This window comes from Phragmites australis, chromosome 6 (genome assembly GCF_958298935.1).
Source record: "Phragmites australis chromosome 6, lpPhrAust1.1, whole genome shotgun sequence".
NCBI classification, from domain to species: domain Eukaryota; kingdom Viridiplantae; phylum Streptophyta; class Magnoliopsida; order Poales; family Poaceae; genus Phragmites; species Phragmites australis.
The window spans coordinates 22,195,645-22,216,356 of NC_084926.1; the positions used below are offsets into that span (position 1 = coordinate 22,195,645).

At 43.4% G+C, this 20,712-nt stretch overlaps 1 protein-coding gene and 1 pseudogene across 9 annotated transcripts; both read right to left on the reverse strand.

Annotated features, from left to right (window-relative positions):
- Positions 1–8,399: 8,399 nt before the first annotated feature.
- LOC133922119 (probable magnesium transporter NIPA2) lies at positions 8,400–14,200 on the reverse strand. 9 transcript variants are annotated; one of them, XM_062367304.1, is made up of 12 exons: positions 13,735–14,041; positions 13,377–13,497; positions 12,230–12,380; positions 12,095–12,137; positions 11,826–11,993; positions 11,578–11,634; positions 10,985–11,075; positions 10,748–10,908; positions 10,180–10,307; positions 9,952–10,089; positions 9,209–9,301; positions 8,400–8,887 (listed from the first exon to the last, which is right to left on the reverse strand). In XM_062367304.1, the coding sequence occupies exons 5-12, from the start codon at positions 11,950–11,952 to the stop codon at positions 8,711–8,713; spliced, it is 972 nt and encodes a 323-aa protein (XP_062223288.1). In that variant the 5' UTR covers positions 11,953–11,993; positions 12,095–12,137; positions 12,230–12,380; positions 13,377–13,497; positions 13,735–14,041; the 3' UTR covers positions 8,400–8,710. The 9 variants fall into 9 exon arrangements, with proteins under 9 accessions (XP_062223288.1, XP_062223285.1, XP_062223283.1 ...); XM_062367301.1 differs by having other exon boundaries at positions 13,359–13,497; XM_062367299.1 differs by having other exon boundaries at positions 13,359–13,570.
- Positions 14,201–18,878: 4,678 nt separating this feature from the next.
- LOC133923071 (uncharacterized) lies at positions 18,879–19,438 on the reverse strand (annotated as a pseudogene).
- Positions 19,439–20,712: the final 1,274 nt, after the last annotated feature.

Genomic DNA, 20,712 nt, shown 5'->3' on the forward strand with positions numbered 1-20,712 from the left:
TTACACCTCAAAACCATAGAGAGAGTGAGATTTCACCGTTCATCACCTTCCAAGGTCAGTAATCAGAGGTGGGAATTTCCCTAAGCTTCCTATAGGGCTTTACCAAGCTCTTTCCCCCTTTCCCCTCACCGAAAAGTGGTTCTTCACCGTTTTTCTCCCTTCGTGAGATTCATCGCCACTCTGGAAGCCAAATCTGGAAATCGGGGCATTCCTGGAGGAAACTGATCTACTACAAAGTTCCCCTACGCCAAGGTGAACCTTCCCATACCATCTTTCCATCATTTCCTAGTTCAATTCGACTGCCGTTTCGATTTTTGCTGGGAAACCTATTTTAAACTATCTAGATCTACTTTTTAGGGTTTTACGTGTTCGGACCATGCATGGTGTCCGAACAACCACGTAAAATGTCTCCTTGGTCTAGTGGAGTACATAGGTGCCCTCCATTGTCATAGGTGTCGCCGGAATTCTCGTCGGCGGCCTCGCAAAGGTGCTGCCGGTAGGGTTTAGCGGTCTGACCGCCAGTAGGTCAGCTCAAAATATCAGTATTTGGGAGTCTTACCGCGGTTTGGATCGGTCTGATTGTTGGTGGGCGATCTGATCGCCAGCTCGCCTATTGTCTGGCCACTAGATCCCAAAACCTTCTGCACGCCGGCGGTCTGACTGTCACCCTAAGGTTGGTCTGACCGCCAGCCTGTGAAGGTTAAGGTGAGGCTAGGTTAGCTTACCCGAGGTTTCAAACTTCAAAACCCTAATACTTTAGCTATCCTTTGCAGATGTTTTTGAGTCGTAGCACTCTACTATTACTTGAGTATGCATATTGCATCCTTTTTGCATTGTTTGTTTAATTATGCATTGCACCCATGTTTCTTTTAGAGAGCGTCGATCCGATAGTTCAAGAAAGCGAAGATGACGCTAGTCTACCGCACTTCTGTGAGTTCTATGCAGGTAGTATCAAGCAACCAACAGAGCAGCAAGATAAGCATCTAAGCATATTGCACCCTTTGTTCAATTGAAGGGTGTCTAAATTGATAAAATATGCTTTATGTATGTTTGAATGTATTAAGTCAAGTGTCGGGCTTATTCGGGTAGAACCTATGTTGAATTGCATATCCTCTACCTTGAGTTGTTGATTATCCTCATCCTTGTTTCCTTGATAATGTTGTTGATGTCTAACTTAAGAGTTGTTCGACATGCTTAGCAATGCATAGATCCTCGGTAGAAGTCAAGCAACGGTGATGCCGTTGTTCGCGAGCATAGGGCTCACTTATGGTTTACAAATACTTTTATGATGTTGATATGGTTGGATGAGTGATGAGTATGAGGCGAGATATGGGTAGTGTTAGAGGTGTTTTCTGCTCAGGAGGAGTCCTTGGGGCAGTTCGGGAGAGGAACTTGGACACCGTAGACCCCTTTGCACCATTTAAGCACCGACTGTTGGTCGCCGTTGACTTTAGCACTTACCGTACTCACCATATGCTGATCTCATGGTAAGACGAGCCGTATGCCTTTGTAGCTGTGATCATTTGGGCCTAAACATCGACGGTGTGAGTGGGCAGGCTTGTAGGGGTATCTAGTTTGCTCCGAAAGTAGTTCTAGATATCCCCGCGTCGAGCGATGCACAATCCAAATGGTTGGGGCTTATTGGAAAAGATTGTCATGAGTACCTCTTGTGTGCACTTTAGTAGGTGGCACAAGCCGAATGGTCCTCGTGTCACGTGGGTAAAGGAGTATCCCTATGCAGGGTGTAAAAATAGTTTGAACTGCCGCGCTCTCGGTCATGAGCATGTCTTCTGTCCATACGCACCATCGTAGAGACATGAGTTGTAGATTGTGGTTGGATATGTTGGTCATGGTGGAGATGGTTCGTGTTACATATATGTTCATGATGGTTACAGTTACATTTATGCACATTTGGTTATTGCAGGGTATAATTGTATTATCGTTGGTTGAGTTTAGTTGCACACACATATGTGTCTAGGTTACGAGCGCATATGTTTTAATAAACCTTATGGCCTTTTTTCTTGCTAATAGCCTAATGCATAATTCTTGGAGTCAGGTTATTTATATGTACCCTATATAGATTAAGTCTTACGAGTACCTTCATACTCAGCTGCTTTACATGTTTTACCGGTGAGGAAGAGGCGGTGTTTGGCTACATCACATTCGCCGATGCAAGCAGTGGGATTAAGTAGGCAACTACTCGGAGATCACACTTTTGGGGTGAAGTCTAAGGGCATATGGCTTCACCCATCTTTTGCTATCTTTAGCTTTTTGTTTTGTTGCGTAGTTTCTCTTTTGGCTAGAAGTTGATCAGTTTTATTATCCTCCTAGATCTCTTTTGCTGTAATTTGTTAAACTTGTAAATGGTTAAGGACTTGTAATATGATTTAATTATTCGCTCTTTATTAAACTTGGTTACTATTGCTTATGTTGGAAATGCATGTGTTCTGATCTTGGGCACAAAACACGTGCCAGTACTATCAGAATGTTATTCTGATTAATCGTTGAGGTTGTGATTATGAATGATGATCCTTCTGATGATTAATTATAATACTATTTGGACGGTTCCTCACATACATTGAGGGCAATCCTACTGTCGGTGACATGGGAACCAGGGGTCCCCGAGTCCCGAGGCCAGGATAGCAGAATGCCACGTGGTGCCTTCTCTAGGGGATCGTTCTCCTCGAGGACCGAGAAGAGCCAGTTCCGAGAGGGGTGCTCGGGACCATGAACAGTGGTCCCCGAGTACCCAGAGTTCCCCGACGACCCGAGAAGAGGCAGTTCCGGGAGGAGTGCTCGGGGCCATAAACAGTGGTCCCCGAGTACCCATAGTTCCTCAAGGACCCGAGAAGAGTCAGTTCCGGGAGAGGGTGCTCGGGGCCATGAATAGTGGTCCCTAAGTACCCGGAGTTCCCCGAGGACCCGAGAAGAGCCAGTTCCGGGAGAGGACGTTCGGGGCTATGAACAGTGGTCCCCGAGTACCCAGAGTTCCCCGAGGACCTGAGAAGCCCCTTGCCGGTGGACCCCACAAGGGCTCAACGGTGAGGTGTCAATCGGTGGAAGGCTCGATGCTGCATTTAAGAGAGAGCGTGGCCTGTCACTTCCAACCACTCCCCCCCACGCCTGTCGTACTGAGTACGTCAGTCCCTACCACCTCCTGGCAGGAAGGCGTGGGGACATTTAATGCGACGGGTCCCATCGCACGTCACCCTGCGGGGCCCATAAAGGAAACGGCTTGGGGATATCGTCGCTGGGCTCGAGGCATATCGCCTGCCCCCTGCTGTGTTAGATCTGCTCTGACCGAGAGGGCATGCGAGGCAGTTCGGTGACTGCCCGATGGGCCCCCCTGCATCTACTAAAATTGGGCGTAATAGGCAACAAGACCGGCCGAATGCGCATTTTTCAACCCCTGGAATATCAAGTTGTAGCCCCATGACGGTTGCTTTCCATTTATGACTCATAGGGACTCGTGCCCCCGTTTCTGGGCACGCCAAGCCTCCCCCAACAGGATAAAAGGGGGTGCATTCCGGAGAAGAATGGGTCTAACAAGCTGAGCGGACTTGGAAGAGAAGCCACGCTAAGCAGAGGTTCACCAAGCTCAAAGCAAGACCGAAGCTCTAGATTTAGACCAAAAAAACTTGTAACACAGAGATCCAGAGAAAGGCATTTCCAGAGCGTTAATAGCATATCATACACACAGGAGTAGGGTATTACGCTCAGTGCGGCCCGAACCTGTCTAAAAATCCCTTGAGCATTTACTCTCACTAGCCGACGATCATCTGTCCCGCCTAGATCTCACATATTCGCATTAAATCTACGTACGAGGTAGATCCAGAATCAGCCCCCCGGCCGAATCTCAAAAGGCGTCCCTCATGATCCCCGCTTGCGGTGTTTACCCACCGACATCTACCAATACGGGAAAGAGAAAAGATAAACAAGAATTCGACATCATCAATGTTTCACGGCAAAGAAATTTACCCCTCTGGAATGTCAAGTGAATACATCAACCACAACTTCTTCTTGAATTACCAAAAATTCATCCAAATTAATCCAAAACATGTGCGACCTGTCAGCATCAAAGGAGCATCAACATCGTCTCGACGTTTCTCTTCTCTCCCCCAGACCAAAACAAGAGCGGGCAGGGGAAAGCAAAACAAGAGCAGGGAGGAGGGAACAGGATGAAGTCATACCTCTGATCTAGATTTGAAGTCGCAATCATCCATCACCGCTCATCCGTCACCGCCACAAGGGAACAGGATGAGGAACCCTAGTTTTTGGGAGGAACGAATGAGGGGAGTGGTCTGGTCCAGAAGGGAGCTACGCCAGGTTATAGAGCAATGATACGAGGGCACTTTGGTCACAGTAGATCGGTGGAAATCCTAAAGAGATGGAAAGTGCTAGAATGTCACAAAATAAAATAATTAGTGTGCCAGGATGTCAAATGATAAAAGGCACACGAACTAGTGTCAAACCAAGAGAAGCACACGAATTGAGTCCTAAATACTGAAATTTTCGGAAAAGAAACAGCACTGGTGAGGGGAATTAGGAGGAAGAAGAGTTGCTTGTGTAGGTGGGGTTTCAGGTATGGACGAGAAGCTGGGAGATGGGGGTAGTGGCTGCCAGATGGGCCCAGGAAAGGCACAGGCCCACATATCAGAGAAGCAGACCGTGGACAAAATGAGCTGCTGTGTGTCCCGGATGAACAGTACCCATGAGGATAAAAAACTTCCTCTTTTCTAGTCCAAACAGATGGGTTGCACTACTCCAAAAATTTCAAAACTTTTTTAATGTGTTTCATAATCTATGTGCAACTCATTTTTATTAAATTTACCTAAAAAGTCTATGTAGAATTAAAACTAAAATTCTCCAAAGAATGTTACTTTTATAAATTCAAATTCTAGCAATTTTTTAAGGCCTCAATAAATTCCCAAAATCTGGGAAAATGTACTAATATTCCTCTCATGTGATGTACTAATTTCTAAAATTATTCCTAAACCTAGTTTATATGGTGAAAAGATGAGTTACATTGTAATGATCCATTGATTGGTATTTTTATCATTTTGTGTGATTGGTAAACCTAGTTTATATAAAGGTCTACATCACTTGTCATTTCTAACATGTTTTGACTAGCATTTTAAATATGCTATTAATTCACTCTCTTAATAAATTAATATGTTATCATTTCATGCGCGACATGACTGACATTTCCAAAAAAGAATTCACATAACTTTCATTGGATAGCAACAATTACTTATCATGAGCCATGGACATCAAAATCAATTTTACTGTCCGAAAGTACATAAACACCATATCTCTACCACCAAAGAATGTCGAACCTATTTATGAGTATTTGAAATATGCAACTTTTCATTTTTATTGCATCACCTTCATCCAGATCTCAAATGTGGGTTTTAATGGAGGAAGATCCATTCGCTCTTTAGACTCATTCTAGGAGCGTTATGAGCAACAATAACACTCCTATCCGAAACTCAACATGAATGGTCTCTCTTTCACTTTATGGACTTTCAGTTCGCAACAAATTACAACTCTCAAGTTCACAAAATCTGCTTCGAGTTGAAATTACGTGATAACACAATTTTAGATGTAGATACGATCGAGAAAACTTTATGTACTTTTCATTGATAGTTCCACATATTGCAACAACAATATCATCATCATCAAAACCACCCAGTGGGTGTAGCGCCCCTTCCTAAAGTATACGTTAGCACTCAAGATACAAATTTCATGACCATAAACGGAACAACAGGAAATCCAAGGGAAAATGAAGATTTTCCAACATGCGGAACAAGAGTAAAATTGCACAATGCAAAGATCCTTTTAGAAATGATAATAATTAGACAACTCTCCAGTTTGTCAACGGTGTGGATATATGACTCATCATACAAATGCCGAATTCCCAAATTTTAGTCATTTTGTCTCTCAAATCCATTGGGAAAGGCAAGAAAATTAAAGGGGATAAGATTGAAGCTTACTTCAATGCACAACCAGAAGACACTCTGCCAGCAAACTATTCTCAAACCATTCCTCAAATGGAAAATAATGATTTGGTCTAGCATAAGGAGGATGATCTCCTTAGTGTCAATGACAAGCTTGTGGAATTTACTTCCCAAGATATGCTTGAGAGACCTTAATTAGTCTCCTAATATTCTCCTAAATTTCATAAACCTACTATTATCCTACAAGATGTATTATATTGCATATCATTATATACAATATTGTCTATCAAGACATAATACTCAAAAAAATCAACACTGTATGTATTCTATATATGAGTTAAATTCCTATGAAATTTTCTCTTTATATATATATTACGGCAAGCAATCAGATGAAAGAAGAAATGATAAAAATACCAATCAATGGATTATTTTTATCATCTTGATTGGTATTGGCGGTTGTCCTATGTTTGGCGAAATGTGCTTAAAGGGATTGACCTTTTGAAGAAAGGGATTATTTGGCGTATAGGTGATGGCCAATTAGTGAACATTTGGGGATGTCTGGGTTTTGCATAACCCTCGATCATGTAATAAAGTAGCTCATATGCCTAGCTGAATTTGGTGCCAGTCCTGGGCCAGGAAGTGTGTTACTTTGGCCTGACTCCTTTTTTTTTTTAAAAAATGGGCCTATTTAATTTGCTACAGTCCAGCTTTCATTGGAGGTTATAAATAACCCATGGAACAACCGAATAGAAAATCCCGAGCTCAGACATCGAACCCGGGACCGGGAGGATGGAATCTGGGACCGGAAGGATCGAACCCAGTGACCCTCACACTGAGCTATCGCTCAGTTTCTACTTTGGCCTGACTTTACTCCAGCCGATGTAATTTATTGGTCGCAGATTGTGTGTCGGTCTCAAGTTAATGGGAACCCCTTTCCATCTTAAATATAAAAAAAAGCCATACTGCTCACGAAGTAAATAATAGTCTGAGTCTCCCACTGTAAACACATCAAGAAATAAATAAGAGAGAGCTCCACCTACATCTTATGTTTATTGTGTTCTTGATTGTTTAGGGATTGGGCTGTGTTGATCGTAGAGATGGATAAGCGCTTGTCCTAACCTCTGGCAACGTGATTTCTAACCTAATTTTCTTTTTAGGGATGTTATTTGGGTTTATTTTGGCTTTCATATGCTGTGTCAAATAGTCTCATGTTTCTTTCCTTCATATATTCCAACAAGTGTACCCTGCTACCGTGACTGCTTCATTCCTCTTGGTGGGAGCTGTGCTCCGAATTAGTTTTGACAACCATCGCATCATATGTTGTTTGTCTGAACCGGTGGTTCCAGTTGTCCGATTGTTCCCAGGCTGCAACGTTTTTCCAAACATTTTTTAGTAGGAGCAGTTGACTGTCATATGTGTTGCTGCTGTTTCGTTGGTCGTCGCGCATAGTGTGCACAGTGGGCTTCCATTCGATCCCCTTATGGCGAGCTTGTCCGCAGTCAGCAGCGTGTGTTGCCAGGGTCAGCCACAGGTGGAGCTTTGCATTTCTGTTCAATCTTTGGGTTCCATTCTGCCGTCGCATAGGTATCCCAGGAACGGTGTCTCATAGGCTGACTTGGTAACCTCCATCGCTTGTTCTGGTCCAGTGTATGTCATCTGTTAATTGATCAGTTAGGGATACCTCTTGTATCTTCACCCAGATCATCACAAGTTGTCCCAGTTCCTCTCTCGTTGCTATTCTCCGGAGGCCCTTCATCCATGTTTTGTTCCACAGTGCCACCGCCACGGTTTGATTCTTCCTCCACTTAGGCATGTAGACGTTCTATTCTTCAGACAACTGAAAACAACATTTATTTCAGTTGACGAAGCTGAGCCCTTGATTCACGATTGGACAGCGTTTATTTATTTTCTTCCTACAGAACAATACAACCCAACGCTCCCCCGCCCCACCCGCCTATCCGTCTCCAACAGGACTCCCACCACTGTGCTACAGTCCGAGTTTGATGCCCCGCTGCCGACCCCACCCACCACGCATGGTGCCAGTGCCGCCGTCGTCACGTCACCGCATATGAAAGCCTACCGAGCGCTAAAGCTTCACACATTAAGTTATGTCTAGCCGAGGTCCACCTCCAGTGTAGAGATCCAAAGAGTTTACCAAATCTCTCACGGTGATAATGGTCAGTCAAGCACAGTCTCACTGAGCCGGCTCATGTTCGAAGCTTGACATCCTGCGACGACAGGGAGGTCTGAGACGCCGAGCGGCAGGCCTACGATGCCTCATGCAAGCAACAGAGCTTGTAGAATGTACATTTTTCATTTGGTATTAGCAGTTGCAAGCAACCTATCCTAGGTTTTTTCTATATAATAATTTGGACCACAAAGGGTAAGGGAAGAAAAAGTAGAGAAACAAGATCCTGGACGTCTACAGTATGCTCACCGGAATTTCGAAATAGGGGACAATATAAGGTTAACTATCCATCTACATTGGAATCATATGTTGACAAGACTTTGCTGTTTCCATACACTTCTGTGGTACAGAAAAGGTACAACTTCATCATGTCCTACTACTAGAAAAATGTCATCAATGATTGAATCTATCACAGCACCCCAATTTTCACTCTTTCCTAAATGATGATATATCTACAAGTTCACCAGATTGCTCAAAACTCCACTTGAATCTATAGAGGTTCTGAGACAACATCATTTTTTTTTTTTTGAGATAGATAACATCATGTTTAGTGCATGTTAGATGTTCAGCTAGAGTTGGTTGAATGGGGAGCACATTCTCTAGCTTCTTCTAGGAAAATTTGGTCAGGTGGTGGGGGATTCCCCATATCCCTAGTCTTGTGAAGTAGAAAAGTCCCGGCGACAATGGTCACGAACCCACATAGCTGTGTCGCAATCTGTGTTGCAGTTTGCGAGTCCCAGTCCTGGAATGGAAAATCATGACAACCAAATATCAGATTTTTGCCAGATTCGCATTTGCACGGAATAATCCTCCATCCTAAATTTAACCCTGGTGCAACAAGACATGCTGTTAAACAATTTTTTCATAAATGTATGATGTCCTAGAAAGCGTGCAGTCAAATTTCTCTAACTTTGACCATTGATTTGAGAAAAAATTCTCTAGTTATTGTCAGTCAATATTTACACTGGCATGCAACTTCTCTCAGCGAGTTGACAATAATAATGAAAAAAACAATGATCGATATACCATGTAAAAATTACGTGCAAGTGGACAATGGAATCACCTTGTACATGATCATGTTAGCAAGAATAGTAAGAATGGTGAACATTACGTAGTATACAGGAGAAACCACAGCCGTGTTGAACGAGTCCAAAGCCTACAAAGTTTAACAAGAGGGTGAAAAAGAACACAATAAAGACTTGTCTGAACACAGTTCAAAGTAGATCTCCCTCTGCCTTTTATGTCATCTTGATTATTATTTTAAATATTTGGTTCTTTCTATCTTTAAAATGAATTATTAACTTGTTCTACTTATAGTTGGATGACCAACTAGCAAGAGTTACAAGAAAGGTTGAACTATTCCCAGGTGTGCAAAGAAAGCTCCCGCAACACTTTCATTTGAACCAATGACATGCTTAAAAATATATGCCAATTTGAAAGTGTGCTTGCTCAGAGAATTGGTTAATAATACTTAAGGAAGAAAATTAGGTTTGGAAACTAAGACTTAGATCATGAGATATGCTCAAATGACATGTTATAGCGATTATTTTATCAGTTTGATGAAATGAAATTGACAAGTAAACCAGGTTTACAAGTTAATGCATAATATGTATCCAATGGACAAACATGCATAACAAAATAAACCAAGCAAACGTGCATATATTGACCTTCTTAAAAGTACTGTGCAATGCAATAAGGCATATATCAGTAAGAACAGGTTAATATATTTGGATTGCTCCAATTAAATAAAACCAATTTCTGAAGAATGTATCTACACCAGAAGTCCTCAATACTATGATTGGTTACCTTGTTTAAGTAGTTCAACTGCACCAAACAACAAATAGTGACGACAACTATGAAAAACCATGTCTGGATGTAGATGAATTGATTTGATCCAGTAAATGATAGCTTTAAGGCAATGGCAACTGCTTTTACGCTGATAACCTGTCCCAATCATATAATTCTGTTAATTAAAATATCAATAATTGATTTCATTTAATAATTTAATCTGAAGGTGATGCACTTCTACTGTACCGTAATAGATCCCATTAATGAACAGATTGCAATATAAACAAGCATCTTCCTGTGTCCAGAGCGTTCAACAACCCGGAATATCAAAAAAAGAACACAAGCAACCGCCACGCATGAATAAACAATAAAGCCTGTTAGTCAGAAATTTGTTTACATGTCAATATGGAGTGTCCACAAAAACAGAACAAGTTCAGACAGGAAGAAGGCAAAGGGTCAGTGTAATTTTTTTCTATATTTATGAAGGACAAGCATGTTTTTCTTTTGTACTTGAATTTGTGAACAACAGTCCGTTAGAAATCCACATCAGGAAAGACGTGGGACTTTGGGAGCATGGTTGAATGCTCAAAAAAATTTCTTAAAAATGTAATCCTAGATGTTCAGATATTTTGACCAAAAGCTGCACAACTTTGCCATGGCCATAGTAGCAGTTTTAAGTAGGATGAGGATCGGTGGTCAAGTCAAGAAATACCAAACAGCTGTATTAAACACACCATTCACCATTAGCATCAATAAAGCATGAAATACTACTGAGCTCTGTATTGACAGGAGTAGGTAGTAATTAGTTAGCTACCTGGCTGCGTTGCAAGATGCCATATTTCCTTCATTGAATCGATCTTTTTTTCCTTTGGAGCGTGCAAAACTATACCAATGGAGCCAACAACACACAGTATGCAACCAACAACACCGAAGATGTGCAAGTTCTCTTTCAGAACGAAGTGCGCAAGCACTGCACTGCATGAGCAAAACATTAAACTGGAACGTATACTATGAGATGCAAGGAAATTTAAGAAGAAGGTAAGGCTGCTACCTAAATATGATGCTTAGAGCTCCTAGAGGAGTAACAAGTATGGCAGGGGCAAATGCATATGCTGCGAAGTTGGCTACCTCACCCAGAATCACTGCAAAGTAAAACAAGATGAGTAAAGAGAGTGTAGCTTCTATATCATCATTAAATCATGTTGCAACACATGCAAGTTTAACTGTCAGAAATGTCCTTTTAAACTTCACTAGTGTTACAGAAAGTGGTGTCCTTTCCGTTTCAATTTGAAATTAAAATAATTAAGGCAAATTGATTAATAAATCATTGTAATGCTCCAGACTTGTAGAACGTATGGCTCACAAGTACTTTTAAGTAATTCGCCATCAGAAGATATAAGCACCCCCTATTTTTCCAAATACTAATAATCAAACTTTAACTTACTCAAGTTGTATGGCACAACTTGGGCAATTATGAAACCAAAGCATATCAATTATATACAGAATCAACACTAGAACATAAAAAACAAGTAAAACTGTGAGGAGGACAAATTGGCAGTACATGTATACAACTAACTTCGACTACTATGTACGAATATGATAGTGATTTAAATTCATGCAAAACATGATCTTAACCACACTTACTAGTTATCATTCCAAGCCACCACAATGGCTCATGCAAATATGAGAATCCTCCAGAAGCTGCAGTGCATCAGTGCATAAGAAATCAGAAGTTCCGACAAGTAATACTATATAAAAGCCAAAAGACATCATATACAACAGTAAGAAACCATTAAGAATTAAGAGTCATATTCATATAAAGCTCAATGTGAACAACAATGTGCAAGATCAAGGGTTCATCCTGACTAAATAGCTGTTAGAAGAGGCACAACCTGCTCTCACCCCATTATCCCCAGCCTTCTTCAGCCCAACTTTCTTGATCACAAAGCTTGAACCAATGAATGCACTAGATGACATGGCCAAAGTCAAGCCTCTCACATTGTCTAAAGATGCTACCATGTCTGGTGGAGTTTTTAATCACGAGCTAAAAGAACCAATTCCTGCAATACAAAAGATAAGAATAAATGAAAACAAAAAGGACCAAAATCCATAAAGCAAAGCAATGAAGAAATTTCAATAATTGTTCATTATAAATTAAAACCTCGAGTTACTTCTGCTTGTATTCCCAAGCGCCAATCCTTGCTCTAAAAATGAAGACGAGAGAAATTAGATATAGTTTATTTCAAACATTCTTTTTATTCATTCATCTGAAGAAGTTATAACTCAAAGAACCAACCTTTGATTCCTTGAAAGTTCAATTTTATGGTGCAAATCCAGTACGGGAAAAAACTAGTAGGAATCACGACAAAGCACTAAGAAGTGATACTTTTAACTCATCTCCTTGCTAAAGACAATATGGAGACTTTCAAACCTCTCCAACTCATAGCCTACATGCAAGAGAAAGAAAAGGATATTAAAGCAAATACCATGCACTTGAATTACCAAAATTATCATACCTATATACAATGAAGAGCCACAAAAACAGTCAAGGATTACTTGACTGTTACACGGAATAGTAAACTTTACTTGTCTGTTGGAGAAGCTAAGTAGAATACCAAACATGAAGCCAAGAAACTAAATCTTCACATGTATGGAAAAAACGTAGAAGCTAACATTAATCCAGGTTATGCAAGGACTGCTTTTGTTGGTAGAAAAGCAAGAGAGCTGCATTTGTATCTCACTGGAGAGAACTGAAGTTAGGATTAGGAAAAAGTCCAAATTACTCCCCTGAACTATTCCTAGTATCCGAATAACCCCCTAAACTTCAAAACAGTTTGTTTAACCCTCTGAGCTTTAAATACCGGATCACATAACCCCCTGAACGTTTCTAAAGTTCGGGGGTTATCTGGACACTAGGAATAGTTCAAGAAAATAATTTGGACTTTTTCCTTAGGATTATAAGGAACTGTAGAATAACAGGGGAAGAGGGAACACAAAGGACAAAACTACCGAAAGTAGATTGCTACCAACGTGTTAGCATCTGATTTACTGCATTCTAATCTTAACTTTCGCTTTGATCAAAGCATCTAGTATGTAAGAGATTTGATTTCTCAATAACATGTGTAGCGTATGTACGACAGGTTTGGATGATCACAGCATCTAGGATGCCTGGAAACACAAATATGACGTCATTCATCCACAAGAAAGAAGGTATATTCCGATCTGATACCAGCAGCGCACAAAGAAGCGAGAGGACCGTGGCCCAAGAACACGATTACAATTCCAATCTAACAAAGCAAAGCGAAAAAAACATAACTCCTAATAACTGCATGATAGAACATAGTGAAAGGGGAATAAACAATCATCGAACAACACGACGAATAAGTAAATATAGCAAAGAGTGCTATGTGCCAGTGTGCCACTACCCAGTCTGAATTCCAGACCTCGAAGTTCAAGAAGAAAGGATCAGTCTAGTCCCCAAGAAGATAAACAGAGAAAATGGAGTATCCGATCTACAGCTTGCAAGACTGAGTAAGTTTTGCCAGCACATTTTGAGTATTGACCCTGCAAGAAAAGGAAACTTTGAACACGCCACAGAAAGGAGGAGAAAGCCTTCAATGTACGCCAGGAACCTAGACTGCAAATGAGGGAAAAGGGAAAGCAAATGCGTATGGGACGAAGAACAAGAAAAATAAGTAGCAATAACAATCTACTGTAATAGTTCCGCCCCAGGTAAAATTATATGCAAAAGAAGGGAGAATTAAATGGAGGCACAAATCTTCATGGTGGACGACAACTCACTTCTGATCCTTGAGGGCGAAAACAGAACCAAAATGCGATCTTGGGGCAAGAAACCGTCCTGGGACGTGGTTTGATGAACAGTCCGTGAAGCACGGCACAAAGCGCGTAGAGCCAAACTAACGCAGACATAGGGACAGCGAAAGCCAATCTCACACCCCAAAAATCGAGAAAAAATTGGTGAATCCCCATCGCCGAAAGGAAAAAAAAAATCTCAAGAAACCTGAAACCTAGCCGGACCAAAGAGGAAAGGAAAAAGGAAGCCTTAGGCGCATTGGTTCACCCTGCCGATCAGGGCGAGGCAAATGACCGATCGAGAAAGGCGCCGGTTACCTTACCTCCGTGGGCGGGCGGGTGGGCCGCGAAGGGCCTTCGACGGGCGTCGGGGCTGGGCAGCGCCGCGTCGACGGCGAGCGAGCGATACGCGGAGGACGCGCCGAGGAGTCGGGGTGGGGGGAGGCAAAAACGGCGTTTCGTTCTCTTTCTGGTTCTTTACAATTTTTTTGAGAGGAGGGGGGTAACGGCTTTTCCGTGGATCCACGTGGCACGGGTCGGTGGGAAGACGAAGTGGGTCCAGCCTGGCACGGGCTGAACGTGGGCTGGTCAAGCCTTTTGGAGCAGGAGATCCAATAGATCCGGAATGGGCCTCATAAGTCTGGGCCGAAATATGCGCGTGCGAGCAAAGCAGCTCGCACTCGATTTCCGACAGCAAAACGACGGCCCAACTTAATCCTTCGTTCCCACGAATCGAGCCCCCTTTGGCCGTGTTTGGTACGGGGATTATTGTTTGGATTCCCAGTAATCCTGGGTCCATCTGAACTGACTACCGTGTTTGGTTAAACTACCTAGTAATCATAAGGAGGAAAAAGAGATTACAGATGTAACAAGATTTTGCTGATTCGTGGAATTACGATTACCATAGAAACACATTGCTTTCCTCGAATACGGCGGCGGAATCTCCTCGCGACGTTCTTTGCTCCAAAACTGGGCGCGCGCGCGAATCCCCTCCACTGAATTTTTTTCCCGCGCTTTCATCTATTCTCCTCCTTCTATATATAGGTCTAGCATATCTGAGTCACCTAATCCCCGCACAATAACTGGGCAAGATCGCTCCTTTCATCCATCCCAGGTGAGTTCATCTTCCATGTTTACATATGTTAGACATGTGCATGTGCGTTGGTTCAAAAGCTTCCATTAGTACATCAGTCACATCAATTTGATATATATGTGCCTGTGCGTTGATTGGAAAGCTTTGACGTTGTTGAAATTACATGCATGTTTTCCTCATTCCCTGCTATCAATTCTCTGTGCATGCGCAAGATTAAACTGCATGCAGGCTTTCCTTTATTCCAAGTTTGCCTTTCAACTGTACATGTATACCTGATTGCACTTATTTTTTATAATTCGAAATTTGTAGATGGACAGTGTGGAGAATCCCAACTTGCCATTGGTGATATCTATTTTAGTTTCATACCTGGAAATGATGAGAAACTTAATTGTCTTCATCTTTCATACCTCGGCATACGACTCATGCTGGCATGGCGGCAATGGTTTCTGCTTAGTTGTTGCAGTCAATCATATACGAGTTTGATTAATTAGATTCTAGTGCATGCAACCCAAACGTCATAATCATCTATTCCCAGTAATTCGCTCGTAATCTAACAAACTAAACCAAACTAATTAATGTTATATTAATGACTATCTCGTTCCTAAGGATAAGATTCCTGGGATTGTTATGATTCCAACTAATCTAAATTTCCACCTACCAAACGCAGCCTTTCATCTTTCCTGTCTCCCTCACTTCCCTCCCTCCCTGCTTAAGTCCAACCAATAATCAGCCTGAAACGAAATGATGTCGAAAAGATAAACACCGAAACAAAAAGTCAAATCGAAACAAGAAACCAAACGGAAACGAGAAGTCAAACTGAAATGAAGAAAATGTTCAAGTGGCGAACTGAGCGTAAATCAGTTGGTTAGAATCTTTGTGGTGGAACTTGTCAACCGAGTTCGAGTCTTAGACTCGGTATGGATGCCCGTGTTTTCTTATGATTAAATACTGAGAGAAATAGTATATACATATATGAATTTATTTAGTGATCAAAGCGTATGTAAGGTTATGTATCTGATCTTGTTTGGATATATGCTATAACGCACCCTCGTGTGTTGGTGTGATTGTGAGTATAGTGTGCGTGCATGTGTGCACCTGACATGTATTTTTTTTAAAAAAATCCAAGTGAAAAGTTTCAACTCAAAACTTCCATGTGAAGAATTCCAAGTCAAATAATTTAAGTGGATAGTTCCAAGTCAAAATTTTCAAGTGCGAAAATTCCAAGTGAAAGGATTTAATCAAGATGTAGGACAAATTAGGGTTTGCCATTCACCTAAACCCCGTGGGGCAGCAGGGCCATCTACTCCAATGGTGGTGTGCGGCCTTGCCTCCTCAGAGGTGGCACGCAACACTGGAGGCTGGCGGTGGCATGTGGTTGGGCAGCGGAGAGTCACGACATGGTGTAGCATCACTGGTGGCGGAGGGCGGAAGGACAGAGGCCGGAGGAGGAGTGTCGGAGGATGAACTCCACAAGCGGGGATCCGGAGGGACTCCCTTTGAGATTCGGTCAGGGGATGATTTTGAATCTACCTCGTACGTGAAATAGATGGAAGTAAATGAGATGCAGGTGGAAGGGATGTTCGGATGCAGGAGGAAATAAATGCTCATGGGATTTTAGACAGGTTCAGGCCGCACGGAGCGTAATACCCTACTCATGTGTGTATGCTATAAATGCTTAGGGAATGCCTCTCTGAGGGTCTCTTGTGCTACAAGGATGTTTGTCTAAGTCTAGAGCTTCGTTAGCTTGTCTCGGTCTTCTTCAGCTCGAGAGACTTAGTCGAGTTCCGTCCGCGTTGAAGCTCCTTTCGAGAGTTGTTCTTTTGTGTGTCTCTCCTCTTTCTCAGTTGTCGAGTTTTTCTTCTCCGGGGGCGGGGGGGGGGGGGGGGCGCCCCTCTTTTATACCCTGTCGAGGTGGTTAGCGTGCCCAGAAAGGAAGGCGCGAGTTCCAAGGTGCCATAAATGTAAAGCAACCATCATGGGCTGCAGCTTGATGTTACGGGGAGGGTTGAAAACGCGCCCCCTTCCGGTCCTGTCGTCATCATCCTGCTTTTCGCCGGGTGCTGCGGGAAGGGCTCACCGGGCAGCCACCGAGCAACCCCGCGTGCCCACCCGATCAGAGCGAGCCTGACACAGCAGAGCGGCAGGCGATATGCCTCGAGCCCTGCGACGTTATCCCGAGGCGCGTCGGATGACGCACGATGGGACCCGTCGCATTAAATGTCCCCATGCCTTCCTGCCAGGGAGTGGCAGGGGCTAACAGCAGGCGTGGGGGGGGAGTGGTTCGAAATGACAAGCCACATGCCCTCTTAAATGCAGCATCAGGCCTCTCACCAATTGACACCTCACCGCTGAGCCCCTGTAAGGACCACCGATGAAGGACTTCTTAGGTCATCGGCGAACTGTGAGTGCTCAGGGACTACTGTTCATAGCCTCGAGCACTCTCTTCCAGATATTCCTTTTCTTGGTCCTCGGGGAACTCGGGTACTCGGGGACCACTGTTCATGGCCCCGAGCACCACCTCCCAGAACTTGGTCTTCTCTGGTCATCGGGGAACTCGGGTATTCGGGGATCACTATTCATGGCCCCGAGCACCCTCTCCCGGAACTTGGACTTCTCGGGTCATCGGGGAACTTGGGTACTCGGAGACCACTGTTCATGGCCCTGAGCACCCTCTCCCGGAACTTGGCCTTCTCGGGTCATCGGGGAACTCGGGTACTCGGGGACCACTGTTCATGGCCCCGAGCACCCTCTCCCGAAACTTGGCCTTCTCGGGTCATCGGGAAACTTGGGTACTCGGGGGACCACTGTTCATGGTCCCGAGCACCCTCTCCTGGAACTTGTACTTCTCGGACCTCGGGGAGATAATCCCCAAGGGATGGCGTCACGTGGCACTCTGCTGTCCTGGCCTCGGTACTCGGGGACCCTTGGTTCCCATGTCACCGACAAGGAGGTAGGCCAGGAGGCAAAGGCTAAGCAAATGGAGGCAGACAGATTTGGGAGCAGTGACTGTCACAAGGGGTCGAATGGAAGATAGGAGAAAATGGGGGAGAGTTCTCTTTCTATTTTTGGGAGGCAGGAAAGGAACGGATAATGGTTGTGAATCGATTACGAGAATGCGAGGTAACGAGCTCGCACGCACGTGCTAAATAAGATTTTTCAGCTTCTCGTCAAGGAGTGTATGGCCCAAAGTCACTCCTCAACTTGGGATGTGCACATTCAAATTGGAATGGTTGGGCCTTCAACACTTTCAACTCAAGACTTTGCATTTATCAAATCAGAAATGTGGTCTTTCAAGTTTTAAAAAGAGAATTTCACTTGTAACAAAGAGGATTTGAATACTTCCTGCTCAGGGTTTTGAATTTTCTAGTCAGAATTTGAAGGTTTAGATAGAAATTTCAACTTTCAGCTACTAAAACTCAAACATTTCAAGCTCTCGGCCCTTGATCCCAGCCAACACTTGTGTGGCATTTGGCAACAAAACCCTACTGGTTCTTCAAGAGGTTAAATATGTTGGTGGTGTGCAGAATGTGCTAAAAACATAATAATTTTGCAAATGCAATACAATAACTTAGAAATTAATAGGATCAACTAGTTAAATACCTGTGCTTTGCAACGGAATAGTAATCTTGCATTCAAGGTGAATCACATAAGCTTGTTGTACAAAAGGCCATACTCATACCCATACACATACATAACAGGATAAAAAACTCGAAGTTGTTCTTTGGATGGACTCATCGCTGCTTGCTGCCACGATAACCAATCGTGGCCACACCATGAGCACCAAGATGACATGTCAATCTTTGTTGTCTTCAAATGGCACAAAGACATACATATCTGCCAACTAGTTGTAGATCTCCCCGACGAGCTTACCGTGCAGTGCACGGAAGTGCATGTACAACACCACGTTGGCCACCATCTCATACATCACCATCACGGGCACCATGCCAGCCCAACCAATGCCAGCATCATATGTATCAACAAAGACCTGGAGCGCCAAGGGCATGGCGAGGATCGTGCCAAAGTGCAGCCATCAACTCCACTAGAGCGGGGCAATCCCCGCGGCTGATTCTGCCATGACAGCGACGATGACGAGGGACCAGAAAGGGGATAGGAGGAGGACATCAAGAACAATGAGCCAAGGTCCAGGATGGGCGAGGAAGGAGGAGGGGAGGAGGGGAAGGAGGAGGAGCAGGGATGCTGGGTGGAGCTTGACGAGGAGGAGAAGAGGGGAGGTTTATGGGCTATCAGAAGGAGGTAGAGGAGGGAGGTCGGCACAGAGAAGAGCGAGGCAAGGAGCCTAATGGGGTGGCCAAAAAAGCCAATGTATGGGCTGGCCGCTGTGAAGCCAATGAGGAAGAGTAGCATGATGATGAGGCCGAGGAGCGGAAGGAGCTCGGACGGGGGTTCCACCATGGATCCTGCAAGCTAGATAGGAGGGAGACAAAAGGGGTGGCGGGGGAGGAAGTGATGGGAATTAAAGGGGGGATTGAGGAGAGGTTCAAGAAGTGGCATGAGTGGGCAGCGACGAGGCAGCGGGGTGGCGGCCGCCGCACCGGCAAGGAGGTTCGGCCAGGGGAGCGCTGAGGGAGATGGATCCATTGTCGGACACAAGAAGGGAGCGGTTGTAACATCCCAAAATTGAGCTAATGAGATAAAGCAATTGGTTAATTATTCACCTTAATGGGCTCCTCTGCATTTTAGAGGCTCAACCTAGAATTGGGTGGGAAACTAAAACTACATTTCACTGTGCTGTGAACCTCAAAACAATTGATATGAATAAATGGTAGTTGACATGAGAATGGATCTTGGACTGTAGGCTCAAAATTATTGAGTAATCAAAAGTTGATGAAGCTCCAAAAGTCTTATTACTAAGTTAAGTAATGAAGCAATTCGAGTATTCTTGAGAAGAGACTTAAATAGAAATAAGCGGAAGTCAAAACCTTTGTGCATGAGCTAAATGTGACAAGTAAATAATGCTGAAATTAATAAGGATAACAATGATTAAAAGGTAGGGTAGAGGATATGTCGTAACCATGTAGCTAGTTGATCATGCAGATCGGTAGATGATCTACATGTTAATAAGTAAATAAGGTAAAGATTAATCCTAGGAATTAAATATACTTGTCACTTAGGTGGAATACCCTGATCTCTTCTTGTTCGTTGATCTCTTATGTAGGCCATTGAACAAGAACATCATCCTTTGGTGCACACAATCTCGTTCCTATACACATCTATTAAGGAAAAGATCCTGGAATAATGTCTTATGAGTCGTGATTGTACCATCAATTCCCTGTGGAACATCTTTGTTGCAGCGTATAGTCCCTAGCACAGAATCCTAATCTACAATTTGGTCATCCATACAGTCGTTGCCACCACCTGTATATTCAGTCCTCGTATTTGTGATCAAACAAACCTAAAAAAGATGACAGACAAACAAAAAGATTTGTATAGGAAAATACCACGTTAAGATTACTCATAATTTACACTAATGGTGCACTACATGTCATCTAAGTGTTATAGCTAATACAGGTCTTAACTCATAATCATTAGCCCTAACAACAAACACACGTAATTGCGGAAGTATGAAGTCTATCCTGCGTTCGGTGACGCCATCAAGAGTTGATCGGATAGGTGTTGTCGATGTACAGTAAGTTGATGCAGTGTCGACCTGAAGAAGATGTCGATGCAGACTTGGCCGGCACGATGGTGATGATGGCGGCGGTCTTCAAGTCGATTCAGCACCGCGTTAGGATCGGGAAGGATTTGTTAGGACGTTTAGAACCTCAAAGGATTGGTTAGCATCGCTAGGCACCTGACCTCCTTATTTATATAGCGTTTCTCGACTCCGATTGTGGCGCGTATGGGGACGGGAC

Coding starts and splice junctions, on each gene's coding strand:
- LOC133922119 (XM_062367302.1), bottom strand. CDS start 11,952: ATGGTAGCATCTTTAGACAATGTGAGAGGCTTGACTTTGGCCATGTCA. Junction 10,909..10,984: donor GCTCTAAGCATCATATTTAG/GTAGCAGCCTTA, acceptor TTGCTCATGCAG/TGCAGTGCTTGCGCACTTCG. Junction 10,308..10,747: donor GCATCTTGCAACGCAGCCAG/GTAGCTAACTAA, acceptor TCTGACTAACAG/GCTTTATTGTTTATTCATGC.